The following is a 20,708-nucleotide window of genomic DNA, read 5'->3' as shown; positions in this document are numbered from 1 at the left end:
GGAAGTAGCGATAGGCGACTCCAAACTTGGCTCTGAAAGCTGGTAGAAGGAAGAGGGGGCTGAGTGATGACACACTATGACAAGTAGTAACTAGAAGGTGGTACCTGATCTGTGCACCAATACCAGATCGAAGGGACTGTCATTCCAATCAATACACCTGGCCAAGGAAAGTCAGAGGTCACAGGATCCCGAAAAATGTGGAAAGCGTCTTTTCTTGGGATGCCACAGGTCGTGTTGAGGTCACGGACACTTGGAATGGCGTAGAAGTACGTTTCCTGAAGGCCTGAGTAACCTTCAACTTTAGCAAAGGCTGTAGAGCAGAGACTGGTTTCATTGAACTAGTTAACTGAACACTGAATTTGTGTCATGCAAACCAAATAATACCGTACTAATGAGTATCCAGCGGTGTTTTAAAAAGCTAAATCAGCATTCCTTTTGAAGGCACAATCTTCATACAAAACCATTTAATGAAGATTATCCTATTGTGTAAAAGGTATCTTCTATTTCTTTTCTACTTCATTTTTTAAAGGCTTTCCTCTCTCGCCCTTTTATGTCCCCTCCTGTTCCGATCCCCCAGCTACCCATGACATTCTGTTATACCTGTTATTCTGAGCTCATTGCCGAGAGAAATTGCTGGTACCTTGACTCTTCTCCTGTGAGGGCGTACTGTGCCTCTGAGCAACATCCACTCATCAAAGTCGTGGCTACACTGGGAGCTCACTGTGGGGGGCATCGCCGGTTTGAATCCCTGTTACATGTTTTATGAGTGAGGAGGCATCAGCCAATGCTGCCGCCCACACTGCTGGGTGCAAACATATCTTCACAGTCAATAAAACCCCACAAGCTGGCAGTCCCCAAAGTGCAGCTCATTCTCTGAACCCAGGGGTCACCAGACCTGCAACTCGCACCGTACTTCAGAACTTGATGTTAAACTCAGGTTGGAGACACTTCAGAAACACAGTGAATTGACCAGTCCCCGGGATACATTTCAGTTTAACCAGCTGCAGATGCAAACATTACTCTTGTACCGTTCCACCAAATTCAACACCCAGTCACACTGCCAGTAATGGTGAGAAGTGACCGTGTGAACAGGCTGTAAACACACTCTCCAAATAGGCAAGGACTGTCACTGCAAACAGAATCACCCCCCTGGAAAATATCCACAAACATTATCTGATTTAAGAGTAAATTCAGTGCCAGCTGTGACTCAATGGGCAGCACACTGGCCTCCAAGTCGGAAGGTTGTGGGGTCAAGTCCTACACCAGGGACTTAAGTACAAAAATCTAGGCTGACACGCCCAGTGCAGTACTGAGGATGTGGTTCCATCTTTCAGATTAAACATTAAACCGAGGCCCCGTCTGCCCTCTCAGGTGGACGTAAAAGATCTCATGGCACTATTCCGAAGGGAGCTTTCCCCGGTGTCCTGGCCAATTTTTATCCCTCAATCAACATAACAAAGAAGTGGATTGTCTGGTCATTATCATATTGCTGTTTGTGGGAGCTTGCTGTGCGCAAATTGGCTGCCGCGTTTCCCACATTGCAACAGTGACTACACGCCAAAAGTACTTCATTTGCTGTAAGCGCTTTGAGACGTCCAGTGGTCGTGAAAGGCGCTATATAAATGTAAGTCTTTCTTTCACTGAATCTGTGCTCAAAGGGAGTGTGGGTCGGAGAACTGGTGCGAGCATTGTACCCCTATCTCTGACCCACTCTCCCCACTGAGAGTGCGGAATCAATAATGTATTGAAAATGGGATCAGAGACCTTGCAGCTACCAGAGTTCAGCAGTGACCCAGGCCAGAACAGATCCAGCACCAAAACTGCCATCCAAATAGTGCCGGCTCTTCCATCCCTTCAATATTGGCTCGAGTAACGTGCTGGGTATCGGACCTCACTATGCAACTGGTATCGGACCACTTTGATTCAAAGTCCAATTTAGCAAAGCAAAAGTCAGTTTTGATTCATATCGCTGCATGTTCCAACATTGCAAACTGAGTTCAAGTACACTTACCATATCCCATGAGAGTCAGAGCTCCAATCAGCATGATCAATGTCTGTAGCGCATCGGTGTATATTACAGCCGCCAGTCCACCTGCCACATAAGCAAAAGCAAAGCTAAGTTCTACTCGGTTGCTGCAATCATCACCGACTGCAGTCAATATATCGGGTAAGGTAGCATAGTGGTTAAGTTATGGAACTAGTAATCCAGTGGCCCGGACTAATAATCCGGAGATGTGAGTTCAGATCCAACCACAGCACCTCCGACAGTGTAGCAGTACTGGATTGTGGTTAAAAACCCACCTGGTTCACTAATGTCCTGTATGGAAGGAAATCTGCCTATATGTGACTCCAGACCCACAGCAATGTGGTTGACTCTTAAATGGTCAATCTGCAAAGTCTGCCTCACCAACATCTGGGGACTTGTGCCAAAATTGGGAGAGCTGTCCCACAAACCAGTCAAGCAACAGCCTGACAGTCATACTCACAGAATCATAGCTTTCAGCCAATGTCCCAGACTTCTCCAGCACCATCATTGGATGTGTCCTGTCCCACCGGTAGGACAGACCTTCCCGAGGTGGCAGCACAGTGGCATACGGGAGGGAGGGAGTAGCCCTGGGAGCCCTCATCGGTGACTCCAGACTTCAGGTCAAGCATGGGCAAGGAAACCTCCTGCTGATTACCACCTACCGCCCTCCCTCAGCTGATGAATCAGTTCTCCTCCATGTTGAACACCACTTGAAAGAAGCAGTGAGGTTAGCAAGGGCACAGAATGTATTCTGGGTGGGGGACTTCAATGTCCATCACCAAGAGGGGCTCGGTATCACCGCTACTGACCGAGCTGGCCGAGTCCTGAAGGACACAGCTGCCAGACTGGGCCTGCGGCAGGTGGCGAGGGAACCAACACGAGGAGGAAAACCTACTTGACCTCCTCCTCACCAATCTACCTGTCGCAGATGCATCTGTCCATGAAAGTATTGGTAGTTGTGATCACCGCACAGTCATTGTGGAGACAAAGTCCTGTCTTCACTCTGAAGATACCCTCCATCGTGTGTAGTATTACCACCGTGCTAAATGGGATAGATTCAGAACAGATCTAGCAGCCCAAAACTGGGCATTCTCAGGGCACTGTGGGCCATCAGCAGCAGCAGAATTGTGTTCCACCACAATCTATAACCTCACGGCCCGGCATATCCCTCGCTCTACCATTACCATCAAGCCAGGGGACCAACCCTGGTTCAATGAGGAGCGCAGAAGAGCATGCCAGGGCAGCACCAGGCGTATCTAAAAATGAGATGCCAACCTGGGGAAGCTGCAACACAGGACTATATGCATGCTAAACAGCGGAAGCAGCATGCTATAGACAGAGCTCAGTGATCCCACAATCAATGGATCAGATCAAAGCTCTGTAGTCCTGCCATAATTAAATGACTAATGTGAGGAGGAGGCTCCAATAATACCTCCCTCCTCAATGATGGCAGAGACCAGCACACAAGCGCAAAAGACAAGGCTGAAGCGTTTACAACCATCCTCAGCCAGAATTGCCAAGTGGATGATCCATATCGGCCTCCTCCTGAGGTCCCCACCATCACGGAAGCCAGTCTTCAGCCAATTCGATTCACTCCACGTGATACCAAGAAACGGCTGAGTGCACTGGATACAGCAAAGGCTATGGGCCCTGACAATATCCTGGCTGTCGTGCTGAAGACTTGTGCTCCAGAACTAGCCGTGCCTCTAGCCAAGCTGTTCCAGTACAGCTTCAACCCTGGCATCCACCTGATAATGTGGAAAACTGCCCAGGTATGTCTTGTTCACAAAAAGCAGGACAAATCCAATCCAACCAATTACCACCCCATCAGTCTACTCTTAATCATCAGCAAAGTGATGGATGGTGTCATCGACAGTGCTATCAGGCGGCACTTACTCACCAATAACCTGCTCACCGATGACCAGTTAGGTACCGCCTGGACCACTCCGCTCCAGACCTCATTACAGCCTTGGCCCAAACATGGACAAAAGAGCTGAATTCCAGAGGTGAGGTGAGAGTGACTGCCCTCGGCATTAAGGCAGCATTTAACCGAATGTGGCATCAAGGAGCCCTAGTAAAACTGAAGTATATGGGAATCGGGGAAAGCTCTCCATTGGCTGGAGTCATACCTAGCACAAAGGAAGATGGCTGTAGTGGTTCAATTCCATTCGCAACTCTTCAGAAAATGAAGCAGTCCATGACCTGGATGACATCAGGCTTGGGCTGATAAGTGGCCACAACATTCGCATCACACAAGTGCCAAGCAATGACCATCTCCAACAAGCAAGAGTCTAACCATCTCCCTTTGATATCAATGGCATTACCATCACCGAATCCTCCACCATCAACATCCTGGGGGTCACCATTGACCAGAAACTTAACTGGACCAGCCACATAAATACTGTGGCAACAAGAGCGGGTCAGAGGCTGGGTATTCTGCGGTGAGTGTCTCACTTCCTGACTCCCCAAAGCCTTTCCACTATCTACAAGGCACAAGTCAGGAGTGTGATGGAATAATCTGCACTTGCCTGAATGAGTCAACATCATCATAAGCAGTCCCTCGGAATCGAGGAAGACTTGCTTCCACTCTAAAAGTGAGTTCTCAGGTGATTGAACAGTCCAATACGGGAATTACAGTCTCTGTCACAGGTGGGACAGACAGTGGTTGAAGGAAAGGGTCGGTGGGGATGTTGCACTTTATCAAGGAGGCTTTGAGGGTGTCCTTGAAATGCTTCCTCTGCCCATCTGGGGCTCGCTTGCCGTGTAGGAGTTCCGAGTAGAGCGTTTGCTTAGGAAGTCTCGTGTTGGGCATGCAGATGATGTGGTCCACCCAATGGAGCTGGTCGAGCGTGGTCAGTGCTTCGATGCTGGGGATGTTGGCCTGAACGAGAACACTGATGTTGGTGCGTCTATCCTCCCAGTGGATTTGCAGAATCTTGCAGGAGCAGCGTTGGTGGTACTTCTCCAGCGCTTTGAAATATCTGCTGTGTATGGTTCATGTCTCTGAGCCATATAGAAGGGCGGGTATCACTACAGCCCTGTAGACCATAAGCTTGGTGCCAGATTTGAGGGCCTGGTCTTCAAACACTTTCTTCCTCAGGTGATCGAGGGCTGCACTGGCGCACTGGAGGTAGTGTTGGACCTCGTCGTTGATGTCTGCCCTTGCTTATAGTAGGCTCCCAAGGTATGGAAAATGGTCCACGTTGTCCAAGGCCACGCCGTGGATTTTGATGACCGGGGGGCAGTGCTGTGTGGCGGGGTCAGATTGGTGGAGGACCTTTGTCTTACGATGAGTGCAGCTCCAACAACACTCAAGAAGCTCAACTCCATCCAGGCCAAAGCAGCCCGCTTGATTGGCACTACCTTCAACATTCACACCCTCCACCACCAGCGCACAGTGGCTGCAGTGTGTACCATTTATAAGATGCACTGCAGCAACTCGCCAAGGCTTCTTCGGCAGCACCTCCCAAACCCACGACCTCTTCCACCTAGAAGGACAAGAGTAGCAGGCACATGGGAGCACCATCACCTGCAAGTTTCCCTCCAAGCTCCACACCATGCTGACTTGGAAATATATCGCCGTTCCTTCATCGTCGCTGGGTCAGAATCCTGCAACTCCCTCCCTAACAGCACTGTGGGAGCACCTTCACCATAAGGACTGCCGAGGTTCAAGAAGGCGGCTCACCACCACCTTCTCAAGGTCAATTAGGGATGGACAATAAATGCCGGCCTTGCCAGCGACACCCACATCCTGGAACAAATTAAAAAAACAAAAGGGAATGGGTGCCTTGCTGATGAAACAAGATGTAGGATCAACTGGAAGCAGGAGGGAGATGAGAATTTCTGGAGCAGATCGTGTACTTGGACATTAATGACGAGATGGTGTGGCTGGATGCAATATATCATCACCCTTCACATGGGAAGAATGCACCCAGTTTGATAGACCTACCTCCAACTGTGTAGAGAGTGGTGATCGCCAATAATCCAATCACTGCAATGTACAAATCCCAGCGAAGAGCTTGTTGAATAAAGATAGCTCCAGCATAGATATCAACCTGCACACAACACGTTATCACAAGATACATAAGTAAAATACTGCGGCTGCTGGAAATCTGAAATAGAAGCGGAAAATATTGGAAATACTCAGCAGGTCAGGCAGGTGGAGAGAGAAACAGAGTTAATGCTTCAGGTCGATGAACCTTCGTCAAAACTGGAAAAAGTTAGAGATGTAACAGATTTTAAGCAGGTACAGGGGGAGGGGAGGAAAGAACAAAAGGGAAGGTATGTGATAGGAGGGAAGGCAGCAGATGAGCTGAGAGCACAGGTAGACACTTGGGAGCATGATATTATAGCTATTACAGAGACATGGCTAAAAGAGGGTCAGGTAAAGCAGCTCAACATTCCTGGTTACAGGATTTTCAGACAGGATCGAGAGTGGGGTAAAAGAGAGGGAGTCACGGTATTGATTAAAGAAACAATTACGGCGGTGAGGAGGGATATGTTAGAGGGATCAACAAACAAGGCCATATGGGTCGAACTGAAAAATAAAAAAGGGGCGATCACACTACTATAGACCCCCAAACAGTGAGAGGGAGCTAGAATAGCAAATATGTAGGCAAATTTCTGAGGGGTGCAAAAACTATAGGACAGTAATAGTAGGAGATTTCAACTATCCTAATATTAACTGGGACAAAATTAGTGTGAAAGGTATAGACGGTGCAGAATTCCTAACAATGCATTCAAGAGAACTTTTTTTGTCAGTATGTTGCAAGCCCAACACAGGAGGGGGCGGTTCTGGATTTAATTTTAGGGAATGAAGCTGGGCAGGTTGAAGGGGTATCAGTGGGAGAGCATTTTGGTGTTAGTGACAATAATTCAGTTAGATTTAGGGTAGTTATAGAAAAGGACAAGGATAGATCAGAAATAAAAGTTCTAAATTGGGGAAAAGCCAACTTTGCTAAACTGAGAGGTGATTTAGCCACAGTGGACTGGAAACAACTACTTGAAGGTAAATCAGAGTGTCAGAGCAGTGGGGGACATTCAAGGAAGACATCTAGCCAAATATGTGCCTTTGAAGAAAAAGGGTGGGACTAACACATCTCGAGCCCCCTGGATGTCTAGGGACATACAGTGTCGGATAAAGAAAAACAGGGAGGCTTATGACCGATACCGAGGGCTAAATACTGCAGAATCTCTAGAGGAGTGCAGAAAGTCCAGAGTTGAAATTTTAAAGGATATTAGGAAAGCAAAGAGAGAGCATGAAAAATTCTTGGCAAGTAAAATCAAGGGAAGGTCAAAGATGTTTTATAAATATATTAAGAGCAAGAGGATAACTAAAGAAAGGGTAGGGCCTATGAGAGACCCTGAGGGTAATCTGTGTGTGGAGGCGGAAGATGTGGATATGATTATAATGAATACTTTGCTTCTATTTTCGCAAGAGAGGGGCGATGCAGACACTACTATCGAGTAGGAGAAGTGTAAAATATTAGATGAAATAAACATAGTGAGAGAGGAGGTCTTAAGGTGCTTAGCAGCTTTGAAAGTGGATAAGTCCCCAGGCCCGGATGAAATGCATCCCAGGCTGTTAACCGAAGCAAAAGAGGAAATAGTAGAGGCTTTGACCATCATTTTCCAATCCTTTCTGGCTTCAGGTGTGGTGCCAGAGGACTGGAGGACTGCTAATGTGGTACCTTTGTTTAAGAAAGGAGAAAGGGATAGACCGAGTAGTTTCAGGCCAGTCAGCCTAACCACAGTGGTGGGGAAATTATTGGAAATAGTCCTGAAGGTCAGGATAAATCTTCACTTAGAAAGACACAGAGAAGAACAGTCATCACGGATTTGTTAAGGGAAGGTCATGTCTGACTAACTTGATTGAATTTTTCGAGGAGGTAACCAGGAGGGTCCATGAGGGCAGTGCGTATGATGTAGTTTATCATCATCATCATAGGCAGTCCCTCAGAATCGAGGAAGACTTGCTTCCACTCTTAACATGAGTTCTTAGGTGGCTGAACAGTCCAATACGAGAACCACGGTCTCTGTCACAGGTGGGACAGATAGTCATTGAGGGAAGGGGTGGGTGGGACTGGTTTGCCGCACGCTCTTTCCGCTGCCTGCGTTTGATTTCTGCACGCTCTCGGCGATGAGACTCGAGGTGCTCAGCGCCCTCCCGGATGCGCTTCCTCCACTTAGGACGGTCTTTGGCCAGGGACTCCCAGGTGTCGGTGGGGATGTTGCACTTTATCAGCGAGGCTTTGAGGGTGTCCTTGTAACGTTTCCTCTGCCCACCTTTGGCTCGTTTGCCATGAAGGAGTTCCGAGTAGGGCGCTTGCTTTGGGAGTCTCCTGTCTGGTATGCGGACAATGTGGCCTGCCCAGCGGAGCTGATCAAGTGTGGTCAGTGCTTCGATGCTGGGGATGTTGGCCTGGACGAGGATGCTAATGTTGGTGCGTCTGTCCTCCCAGGGGATTTGTAGGATCTTGCGGAGACGTCGTTGGTGGTATTTCTCCAGCGACTTGAGGTGTCTACTGTACATGGTCCATGTTTCTGAGCTATACAGGAGGGCGGGTATTACTACAGCCCTGTAGACCAGGAGCTTGGTGGCAGTTTTGAGGTCTTCAAACACTCTTATGATGTAGTATATATGGATTTTAGGAAAGCTCTTGATAAGGTCCCACATGGCAGTCACAAAAGTAAAAGCCCGTGGGACCCTGGGCAAAGTGGCAAGTTGGATCCAAAATTGGCTCAGAGGCAGGAAGCACAGGGTAATGGTTGATGGGTGTTTTTGTGATTGGAAGGATGTTTCCAATGAGGTTCATCAGGGCTCAGTACTAGGTCTCTTGCTTTTTGTGGTATAGATTAATGATCTAGACTTGAATATAGGGGGGTATGATTAAGAAATTTGCAGATGCCTCCTCCGTTCTGGAAACTTCTATGATTTTATGAGTTGTGAATGGGAATGGGAGAACCATCGGAGGTTATGGTCTGAAATCATTGAACTCGATGTTGAGTCCAGAGGCTGTAACATGCCTAATCAACAAATTAGTTCCTCCAGCTTGCATTGAGCTCCGTTGGAACAGTGTAAGAGACTGAGGACGGAGAGGTCAGAGTGGGAATGGAGCAGAGAATTAAAGTGACAGGCGACCGGAAGCCCAGGGTCACACTTGCGGACTGAAGGGAGATGTTCCGCAATGTAGTCGCCCAATCTGCGTTTGGTCTCCCCAATGCAGAGGAGACCACATCATGAGCAGCAATTACAGAATACTAAATTACCAGTACAAGTGAATCGCTGTTTCACCTGGAAGGAGTATTTGTGACTCTGGGGTAAAAGGGCAGGTGTTGCATCTCCTGCACTTGCACGGAAAGGTGCCGTGGGAAGGGGAGGGGGTGCTGGGGGTTATTGAGGAGTGGACCAGGGTGTTGCGGAGGGGGAGGTCCCTTCGGAATGCTGAGAGGGGAGGGGAAGATTTGTCTTTTAATCTCTCCTGCCTTCCATCCTATCACACTCCCCCCTTTCCCTGCCACTGCATCTGCTTAAAATCTGTTACATCTCTAAATTTTTCCACTCCTGACCTGAAGCGTGAACTCTGTTTCTCTCTCCGTAAATGCAGCCTGACCTGCTGAGTATTTCCAGCATTTTCTGTTTTTATACCGCAAGATACATGACTTAGCAACATGCCACCACAGAAACCTCACAGCCCAGTTCAAATCCTCGATTCAGTGAGTGATACGGTCGAGTGTGGGAGGGGGGGGTTATATATTGTGCTTATATACAAGTCGCACCACGTATACAGGTTGGATTTTTGGCTTGTTATTACCTCTGTTTTCGCCCCGGAGGGGCGCCAATGGCAGCAGTGAGCTCCTCTGGGTGGGCGACAGAGTTTTTGGGGCCGGTTTCGGCGGGGGGGAGCGGGGAGCATTACCGCCCGGAGGAGGTGAGCCGGTGTGTAACGCCTCTGGTTGTGACACCAGCTCGATCTTTGACTCCCGCCCGACCCGTACGCCCCACGGCGCCCCCTGCTGGGACCGCCTCTGAGCTGTAGCAGCTGCAGTGAGCTAAGTCATGTCCACCTCAGATCCGTGTGAGTGCTTGTTATTTTCATTTTTTGTGTTATGTGGCGTGAGTTATTTATTGGGAATGTTTTTGGTGGGTTTTTTTCAGGTTTTTATTTTTCTCCCCAGACCTCTCTCAGAGCGCTCCCGGCCCGGCTGTTTAACTCGGGATTTTTGCTCGCTCAGCTAGCCTAGCACCCTAAGAGAGGTGTACAACACCTCCCTTAGTGCTCCGCCCCACACTCAGGGCCCAGCTGCCCAATATTGCTGACTGAGGCGCAAACTGTTCCCGGGCGGTATCAGGAGTGCCCGCCATCATTAACGCCCCGAAATATTAAAAGCCAAAAATCCAGCCCTAAGTGTTTATTCTTCACACGGGCGGAAGCCCTAATCCCATATCCTTTATATACAAGTGACACTCACTGTTCAGTCTTAAGTCTCACTCATTTCTCTTTGCTCCTTTGAATGCCCCATTAATCTGTTTCTCAATATTAGATTCCTCCCAGAGATTCTTTCTTCCCACAGGGCATGTACGGTTTATCTTCCTTACTTCACTCCTAATCATTTGTTGATGCACTTCGGGTCATGTTCATTCTGTTTGTGCTGCTAATTCGAGGTGCGTTTCCTGCAGATTTAGCAGTACCTGTACTCTGTTTTTCTGCCTCGGAAGTGTTGTTCAACAAATTTTGCCCAATCAATTTAATCCCTCCCCTCATTGTCTTCAAGTTGGCCTTTTCAAAATTGTATACTTACTGATATCTTTGTGAATATATAGATGAGCAAATAGAGAACGGCAATGAAGAGTCGAATTCTGTGGCCTCCAAATCGTTTTAGTAAATATTCAGGCATAGTGGTGACCTGCAGAGAGAGAATATGTTCATCTCTATTGCAACACTAATATAACAGATAATTGCACTGGAATCAGAGCAAAATGGGGCTTTTTGTAGTTATTTGGGGGGCTCATTTGGACTGTTTCCAAAGCAAGAGGGATTAATGCAGAGAAATCAAATCACAGCCCCACCCATTAGAGGGGGCAGAAATTGAACTGGATCGTACAGTTAATAACAGGAAGTCACCTAGGAAGCCACAAAAAGTAGAAATTAGACTTTGTGTCAGTCATGGCTCAGTGACAGCACTCTCGCCTCAGAGTCAGAAGGTTGTGGGTTCAAGTCCCAATCCAGAGACTTGTGCACTTAATAATAGGCTGACCCTCCAGTACAGTACTGAGGGAGTGCTGCACTGTTGGAGGAATGTTAAACTGAGGTCCCATCTGTCTTCTCAGGTGGACGTAAAAGAGCCCATGGTATTATTTTGAAGAAGAGCAGGGGAGTTCTCCCTGGTGTCCTGAACAATATTTATCCATCAATCAACATCAGTTAAAAAAAAATCTGTTGATTATCGCATTACAGTTTGTGAAGTCTTGCTGTGTGCAAATTGGCTGCCACGTTTCCTACATTACAACAGTGACTACTACACTTCAAAAAATGTACTTACTTGGCTGTAAAGCATTTTGGGACATCCTGGGGTTGTGAAATGTAAATTATTTTTTGACATTGATTGTCACGATCAGTCAACAACTCCACGATCGTTGTATCTTGCAGATGCCAGTTGGGCGAGCATCCCATGCAAGGGATTCCCCGCCTCATCTCCTGGTCACGGCATGCACATTTCTCATAAACACAGCCAGATCTCAATAGAGAGCTGCTCAGTCAAATAAAACCGAAAACAGAGAGTAATGAGGAGAAATGTAGCGCCTGGTTAAAGCGCTCATTCACTGGGCCCAAAGGAACGCGGCAGGATTAAATAAAAAGCGGAAATAGGACATTTTCCAGTGAATGAAGGTGATCAGTTTTTTCTGGGAAATTTGAAAAGTTTACCTCGGCTGCAATATAAATGGGGAGAAAAAACCACGCCAGCAGGATCAGGATAATCATTCCCTAGGGAAAGAAAAATAGAGAAATTACTACAGTCGGACTGAGCAAGATGATTCTATTAGTGTGTGTTCTGGTCTTACCCCTGAGGACAACAGTGACCCCCCCATGACCCCCCAGTGACCATCCCCACTGCCCCCCCCACTGACCGTCCCCACTGCCCCCCCCCACTGACCATCTCCACTGCCCCCCCCTCTGACCATCCCCACTGCCTCCCCCCACTGACCATCCCCACTGCCCCCCCCACTGACCATCCCCACTGCCCCCCCCCACTGACCGTCCCCACTGCCCCCCCCACTGACCGTCCCCACTGCCCCCCCCCACTGACCGTCCCCACTGCCCCCCCCACTGACCGTCCCCACTGCCCCCCCCCCCCACTGACCATCCCCACTGCCCCCCCCACTGACCATCCCCACTGCCCCCCCCACTGACCATCCCCACTGCCCCCCCCACTGACCGTCCCCACTGCCCCCCCCACTGACCGTCCCCACTGCCCCCCCCACTGACCGTCCCCACTGCCCCCCCCCCCACTGACCATCCCCACTGCCCCCCCCACTGACCATCCCCACTGCCCCCCCCACTGACCGTCCCCACTGCCCCCCCCACTGACCATCCCCACTGCCCCCCCCACTGACCATCCCCACTGCCCCCCCCCACTGACCGTCCCCACTGTCCCCCCCCACTGTGACCAATCCTTCCACCCCCCCCCTCCTGTGATTATCCCTGTTGCCTCGCCCACCAGAGACACACCCCCCCCCCACCCCACACCACTGCTGAAATGGTTTAAAACAACACAAATACACAAATCCAAGAAAGGAACGGTATATATTCCAGAGGCACTGAGAGACTCGGGGTGGGGGTTGTGAGGCACTAACAGTTATTATGAGGGAGTGACTGGACATTGAAGAGCTGGCAGTAGATTGGGAACAGGACAATGTAATGCCCATATGCAAAAAATCTGGAAGTATTTAAGGAAGAGTTAGATGCAGCAGTGCTGGGGCTGTGGGGCTGTTAGATGAATGGTCCATAGTTATTGTGTGAATTCGGAAATCTGAAGTTTCTTTCCCACTTAATGTTGGATGTTTGTCAAAACATTGTATATTCGTTAACTGCTTTAAAAAGGAATCGAGCAAATGTCTAACTAACAATATGGTCAGGGTGATTGGGGACACAAATGATTTCAATACTTTTTGTAACACCAGACTGAAATGTTATCTGTGAAATGTGGTTAAGGTGGAACATTGTAGATTGTAATGTAACAGTGATATTCTGCAGCTTTGCCTCAATTTATTCATCAAACATTAGCTAAAGAAAGGCCTTTCATTTATACTGCATCTTTCAGTCTTCAGTATGTCCCAAAGCACTTCATAGCCAATTATTTTGAAGTGTAGTCACCTTTGTTATGTAACACACAGCTAAATCTCACAAACATGAGATAAATAGCCAGTTAATGTGTCTTGGTGATGTTGGTTCAAGGATAAATATTGGCCAGGACATCAGGAGAACTCTTCAGCGCTTCTTATAATAGTGTCAGGGCATCTTTTATGTCCACCTGAACAGGCAGACAAGGTCATGGCCCAAAGGGCGGCACCTTCACCAAACCACATTCGCTCAATACCACACTGATGTTGCCCAGCCTAGATTATGTACTGAAGGCCCTGGGGTAGGGCTTTAACCCATGACTTTCAGATGTGATCCAATTTAGCAAAGGGAACTGAAACAGGTATTAGGCAATGGGCCGAAAGCTAAGTGGCCCTATCATCATCATCATAGGCCATCCCTCGGGATCGAGGAAGGCTTGCTTCCACTGTAAAAGTGAGTTCTCAGGTGACTGAACAGTCCAATATGGTAATTACAGTCTCTGTCACAGATGGGACAGACAGTCGTTGGAGGAAAGGGTGGGTGGGGAGTCTAGTTTGCTGCACGCTCCTTCCGTTGCCTGCGCTTGTTTTCTGCATGCTCTCGGCGACGAGACTCGAGGTGCTCAGCGCCCTCCCAGATGCTCTTCCTCCACTTAGTCTTTGCCCTTCTGCTCCACAGGAGGTTTCTGTCCTCCCTGAGCTCGCCTTAGGACACCTGCGTTACAGTCTTTGGCCAGGGACTCCCAGGTGTCGGTGGGGATGTTGCACTTTATCAAGGAGGCTTTGAGGGTGTCCTTGAAGCGACTCCTCTGCCCACCTGGGGCGCTTGCCGTGTAGGAGTTCCGAGTAGAGCACTTGCTTAGGGAGTCTCGTGTTGGTCATGCGGATGATGTGGCCTGCCCAACAGAGCTGGTCGAGTCTGGTCAGTGCTTCGATGCTGGGGATGTTGGCCTGAGCGAGAACACTGACGTTGGTACGTCTATCCTCCCAGGGGATTTGCAGGATCTTGAGGAGCTAGCATTGGTGGTACTTCTCCAGCGCTTTGAGGTGTCTGCTGTATATGGTCCACATCTCTGAACCATACAGGAGGGCGGAGTGTCACTACTGACCTGTACACCATGATCTTGGTGTCAGATTTGAGGTCCTGGTCTTCAAACACCCTCTTCCTCAGGCGACCGAAGGCTGCACTGGCGCACTGGAGGTTGTGTTGGACCTCGTCATCAATGTCTGCCCTTGCTGATAGTAGGCTCCCGAAGAATGGAAAATGGTCCACGTTGTCCAAGGCCGCGCCGTGGATTTTGATACCAATATGGTGACTGACACACTTCCTGTGCATTCCAGTCATGTGTGATTGGCAACAAGAGTTGGTAGTTTGTGAACCAGTTTTGTACCTAAAAAACAGGAGAAGCAAGGCCCAATTTCGCATCCGTTGTTCATTATCTTTGAGGCAAGCTGACACTTCTATAGCTACAAACATCATAATTCTGTTTTCGTTTCAGATGGTTAAATAACCTGTTTATTTACTTGTGATCCTTGAGATGACCTGATTAGCTTGGTTAACAGCTATATATTAGATAATCACACTTAGATCCTTCATTTATCCACATTGTATCTACTATACCTCTGCCCAGATTTGACGACTCAGTTCTAAGGTTGAGTGATTCACTTGGAGAATTGGGAGTTTAATTTCGGAGATCTCTTTAATATTTGGATTTTGTTATTCCCGTTGATACAAGGATCCCTAAGCCCACTGTTCAAGAGTGATATATATGTAAAGAGTATGTAAAAGGTTGAATTGTAAAAGTTTGTAATGTCCTCTTCTACTGCTCATAGAATCATAGAATGATACAGCACAGAAGGAGACTATTTGGCCATTGTGTCTTTCTACTGTCAGCGTTTTAGAAGGTTTTAAAATAGTTGGGACCTTTTGTTACAAAAGCCTGTGATTTACGACTAGTGTAATAGTTCAGGAGAGAGACTGGGATAGTTTAGGTATAGAAATTCTTTGCTATGGAGGTCTTTGGGTAGATAACACGCAATTGCTCTCTTTTACAGTCGGCAGTATTGCGTTATTCTACAGCAGTGTTCCAAATCTCAAACAGCCGGGCCGCCCATTTAAAACGGAAATGAGGAGGAATTTTTTCCCTCAGAGCCCCCTGCATCTTTGGAATTCTCTACCCCAGAGAGCTGTGGAGGCTGGGTCATTGAATATATTTAAGGTGAAGATAGACAGATTTTTGAAAGATAGGGGAGTCAGGGATTATGTGGAGAGGGTGGGAAAGTGGAGTTGAGTTCATGATCAGATCAGCCATGACCTTATTGAATGGCGGAGCAGGCTCGAGGGGTCAGATTGCCGACTCCTGCTCCTATTTCTGATGTTCTTATGTTAGACTGCCCATAACAATTATCTGGAGAGGGAAGACAGGGTCTTTATAAACAGGTAACCTTTCTCTACTGACTCACATAAAAAAGAAAATGTGTTAAAGGAGCTCACGTTGAACTCGAACATGCTGACTGCAATCCCAGAGGCTGCTCCTGTGCCAGCCAATCCAATAAAATGGCCACTTCCCACATTGCTGGCAAACAGCGACGCTCCGATCTAATAGAGCAGAGGGAAAGAAGTCTCGGATCAGACAGTGTCACGTTCTACAGTCAGCCAATGACATCATGAACCAAAATACTCACCGGCCACCATGTCATGTCCTTCCCAGCTAGAAAGTAGCCTTTGACAGTGTTCCTTTTTGTCCTGTACATAGACTGACAGAAACAATGTGTCATTCTTAATCATAGAATCATAGAATGGTTACAGCACAGAAGGAGGCCATTCGGCCCATCGAGCCAGTGCCGGCTCTCTGCAAGAGCACCTCAGTTAGTCTCACTCCCCCGCCCTTTCCCCGTAGCCCTGCACATTTTTTTCCTTCAGGTACTTATCCAATTCCCTTTTGAAAGCCACGATCGAATCTGCCTCCACCACCCTTTCAGGCAGCGCATTCCAGATCCTAACCACTCGCTGAGTAAAACAGTTTTTCCTCAGGTCGCCTTTGGTTCTTCTGCCAATCGCCTTAAATCTGTGTCCTCTGGTTCTCGACCCTTCCACCAATGGGAACAGTTTCTCTCTATCTACTCTGTCTAGGCCCCTCATGATTTTGAACATCTCGATCAAATCTCCTCTCAACCTTCTCTGCTCTAAGGAGAACAACCCCAGTTTCTCCAGTCTATCCACGTAACTGAAGTCCCTCATCCCTGGAACCATTCTGATAAATCTTTTCTGCTCCCTCTCTAAGGCCTTCACATCCTTCCTAAAGTGCGGTGCCCAGAATTAGACACAATTCTCCAGTTGAGGCTGACCAGTGTTTATAAAAGTTCATCATAACTTCCTTGCTCTTGTACTCTATGCTTCTATTTATGAAGCCCAGGATCCCGTATGCTTTTTTAACCGCTTTCTCAACCTGTCCTGCCATCTTCAATGATTTGTGCACACACACCCCAGGTCTCTCTGTTCCTCCACCCTCTTTAGTTTATTTTGCCTCTCCGCGTTCTTCCCACCAAAATGTATCACTTCACACTTTTCTGTGTTAAATTTAATCTGCCACATGTCCGCCCATTCCACCAGCCTGTCGATGTCCTCTTGAAGTCTATCCCTATCCTCTTCACTGTTCACTATACTTCCAAGTTTTGTGTCATCTGCAAATTTTGAAATTGTCTAAGTCTAAGTCATTGATATATATCAGGAAAAGCAGTGGTCCCAGTCCCGACCCCTGGGGACCACCACTGTATACCTTCCTCCAGTCCGAGAAACAACCGTTCACCTCTACTCTCTGCTTCCTGACACTTAGCTAATTCCGTATCCATGTTGCCACAGTACCTTTTATTCCATGGGCTTCAACTTTGCTGGCAAGCCTATTATGTGGCACATTCTAAAACTTAATCCAAGATAACTTTGTTCTGGAGACTGCAAGATCATAGATCAGCACAGGGATCTGCACATCCCGCCTCACTCCAAGACTGGCTCTCAAAGCTCTCTCGGTGGGTGCAGTGACGCTCCTGGATTCTTTGACGTACCCCAGCCTGAACAAGAAGTGGAGAGCAATCCATTCCTGCCATTTTCATACAGGAGACGTTCCCATGACAGCAGGAGGCCATTCGGCCCATCGTGCCTGTGCCAGCTCTCCACTTAGTCCCACTCCCGCTCTTTCCCCAATAGCCCTGTCATTTTTTCCCTTCAAGTATTTATCCAATTCCCTTTTGAAAGTTACCATTGAACCTGCTCCCACCGCCCTTTCAGGCAGCGCGTTCCAGATCACAACGCACTGCGTATGTTTTGTTCCTCATGTCGCCTCTGGTTCTTTTGCCAATCACCTTAAATCCGTGTCCTCTGATTGCCGAACGTTCTGCCATTGGAAACAGGTTCTCCTTATTTACTCTATCAAAACTGTTCATGATTTTGAACACCTCCATCAAATTTCCCCTTAAACTTCTCTGCTCTAATGAGAACAATCCCAGCTTCTCCAGGCTCTCCACATCACTAAAGTTCCTCATTCCTGGTACCATTTCTTCTGCACTCTCTCTAAGGCCTTGACTTCCTTCCTAAAAAATGTGGTGCCCAGAATTGGACACAATACTCCATCTGAGGTTTATCATAACCTCCTTTTGTGCTCTGTGCCTTTATCAATAAAGCCAAGGATCCCGTACGCTTTGTTAGCAGCCTTTTCAACGTGTCCTGCATAACTGGCTTGTGTACATCTTCCCCTTCCCACCACTAATGTACCATCATGCACAAGCATTTCTCTGTGTATCTGAACTCACATAACTCCGCCCCCCCCCCCCCACCCCCCAACCCACCCCAAGAAAATCAGCTTCTCGTAAACACAGCCCTTACCCAGAGTCCTACAGCCAAGACAAATAGTAAATAAACGACCAGGACCACAATATCAGCCACGTCCAGTGTTTGGTACGCCATCGCAGGTTGGGTAGGGTCTACTGTGCTGGCTGGGGTGCTCGCTGTCTTCTCCATGGCCAAAGGGATCCTGGTCTTCACCTCCATATCTCAGGCTTTGATAAGAATTATTTTTTTTAAAAGAGAATCAAATGGGTTTTCATTACTAGAAAAATGAAACGATCACAATATTCTGTTAGTAACTGCCGAAAGGCACCTTAACGTTATCTGTAATCTGACAGTGTTATCTTGGAGAGCGTTGGTAGAGTTGGATGCCTCTTACCTGGCTTCCAGGTACAACTCTTTACCTTTAGATGCACATCACGTGGTAGTACTGAGCTACACTGTCTCGCCACTCGTGCACGAGAGCTCACCACAGGGAGAGACAAAAGGAAATCTTCAGTACCAGTGCGAGCTGCTGCTGTACTAACAAGAAGAATTTGCGTGCTCTCTGTACTTCTCAAGATCAAATTCCAACCTGGGGTGTTATTAAGTAAAGGAATAAATTCAGTTTGGGTTAAAGTTTAAGTATATTTAGCTGATAATTTATGCATGGCGAGAGAGCATCAAATCGTATAAAAGGCAACTGAACCTTAACAGCCTCTCCTTATCTCCCAGCAGCCCAATATTCTGTCGTACTCTCTGCCCCTCTGTGAGTCACATTGCTCTCCAGTTCCTCAGGATGACAACAACTTGATCCCAGGCCTCTGGCAATACTACTGATGGACCACATGCGAGGAGATGTATGAGAACGCTGCACCTTCATTCAGCAATTGATCGTCACACTCTCTTTATCAGGAGAAGTACAGGTGGAATTCTCAGAGGCCCAACAACTAACAGGATCTTGCCGACAGCAGGAAGCTTATTGGAAAATTGTGGGTTGATTGCCTGCGATTTTCCATCCATTGATGTCAGTGAATGGAAAACTGGGGACACAGTATCCACGGTTCTCCAATAAGTTGGCCGCTGTGGCCAAGGCTCCATCAGCAGATTTGGGGGCTTGGAAATTTGCGGCCTATATGTCCTCATTGACTTAGCTTTATTGAAGCTCACACATGAAATGTTGCATTTCCAGTGCGATGTAGGGCAGTGTTGGAAAATGTGCCCAGTGTCAGTGTTAAGCAAGAACTGGCAGATCAAGTGTGGTGTATTTGGACTTTCAAAAGGCTTTTGACAAGGTCCCACACAAGAGATTGGTGTACAAAATCAAAGCACATGGTATTGGGGGTAATGTACTGACGTGGATAGAGAACTGGTTGGCAGACAGGAAGCAGAGAGTCGGGATAAATAGGTCCTTTTCAGAATGGCAGGCAGTGACTAGTGGAGTGCCACAGGGCTCAGTGCTGGGACCCCAGCTCTTTAAAACATACATTAATGATTTAGATGAAGGAATTGAGTGTAATATCTCCAAGTTTGCAGATGACACTAAACTGGGTGGCGGTGTGAGCTGTGAGGAGGACGCTAAGAGGCTGCAGGGTGACTTGGACAGGTTAGGTGAGTGGGCAAATGCATGGCAGATGCAATATAATGTTGATAAATGTGAGGTTATCCATTTTGGGGGCAAAAACACGAAGGCAGAATATTATCTGAATGGCAGCAGATTAGGAAAGGGGGAGGTGCAACGAAACCTGGGTGTCATGGTACATCAGTCATTGAAAGTTGGCATGTAGGTACAGCAGGCAGTGAAGAAGGCAAATGGTATGTTGGCCTTCATAGCGAGGGGATTTGAGTATAGGAGCAGGGAGGTCTTACTGCAGTTGTACAGGGCCTTAGTGAGGCCTCACCTGGAATATTGTGTTCAGTTTTGGTCTCCTAATCTGAGGAAGGACGTTCTTGCTATTGAGGGAGTGCAGCGAAGGTTCACCAGACTGATTCCAGGGATGGCTGGACTGTCATATGAGGAGAGACTGGGTCAACTGGGCCTTTATTCACTGGAGTTTAGAAGGATGAGAGGGGATCTCATAAAAACGTATAAGATTCTGACGGGACTGGACAGGTTAGATGTGGGAAGAATGTTCCCGATGTTGGGGAATTCCAGAACCAGGGCACACAGTCTAAGGATAAGGGGTAGGCCATTTAGGACTGAGATGAGGAGAAACTTCTTCACTCAGAGAGTTGTTGACCTGTGGAATTCCCTGCCGCAGAGAGTTGTTGAGGCCAGTTCATTGGATATATTCAAGAGGGAATTAGATATGGCCCTTACGGCTAAAGGGATCAAGGGGTATGGAGAGAAAGCAGGAAAGAGTTACTGAGGGAGTGATCAGCCATGATCTTATTGAATGGCGGTGCAGGCTCGAAGAGCCGAATGGCCTACTCCTGCACCTATTTTCTATGTTTCTATGACCAGGTGACAGAGTGGGTAAAACACCCTCTACAAAATTGTCTCGGCTATATGTAGCATCAAT

The 20,708-nt window shown here is 47.8% G+C and overlaps 1 protein-coding gene across 1 annotated transcript in view; it reads right to left on the bottom strand.

Moving 5' to 3' along the window:
- Positions 1–16,082, bottom strand: part of slc5a11 (solute carrier family 5 member 11) — a 64,041-nt gene extending 47,959 nt beyond the window's left edge. The window contains exons 1-7 of the mRNA XM_070900022.1: positions 16,053–16,082; positions 15,862–15,966; positions 11,953–12,012; positions 10,829–10,933; positions 5,976–6,081; positions 2,012–2,092; positions 105–310 (exon numbers count right to left, since the gene is read on the bottom strand). Coding sequence (XP_070756123.1) covers positions 105–310; positions 2,012–2,092; positions 5,976–6,081; positions 10,829–10,933; positions 11,953–12,012; positions 15,862–15,966; positions 16,053–16,067 — 678 coding nt within the window. The 5' untranslated portion in view covers positions 16,068–16,082. The remainder of the gene's footprint in view (positions 1–104; positions 311–2,011; positions 2,093–5,975; positions 6,082–10,828; positions 10,934–11,952; positions 12,013–15,861; positions 15,967–16,052) is intronic.
- Positions 16,083–20,708: the final 4,626 nt, after the last annotated feature.

This window comes from Pristiophorus japonicus, chromosome 15, assembly GCF_044704955.1.
Source record: "Pristiophorus japonicus isolate sPriJap1 chromosome 15, sPriJap1.hap1, whole genome shotgun sequence".
Classification (NCBI taxonomy): domain Eukaryota; kingdom Metazoa; phylum Chordata; class Chondrichthyes; family Pristiophoridae; genus Pristiophorus; species Pristiophorus japonicus.
Note: the sequence above shows the minus strand (reverse complement) of the source record. Positions and strands in the feature narration are given on the sequence as shown.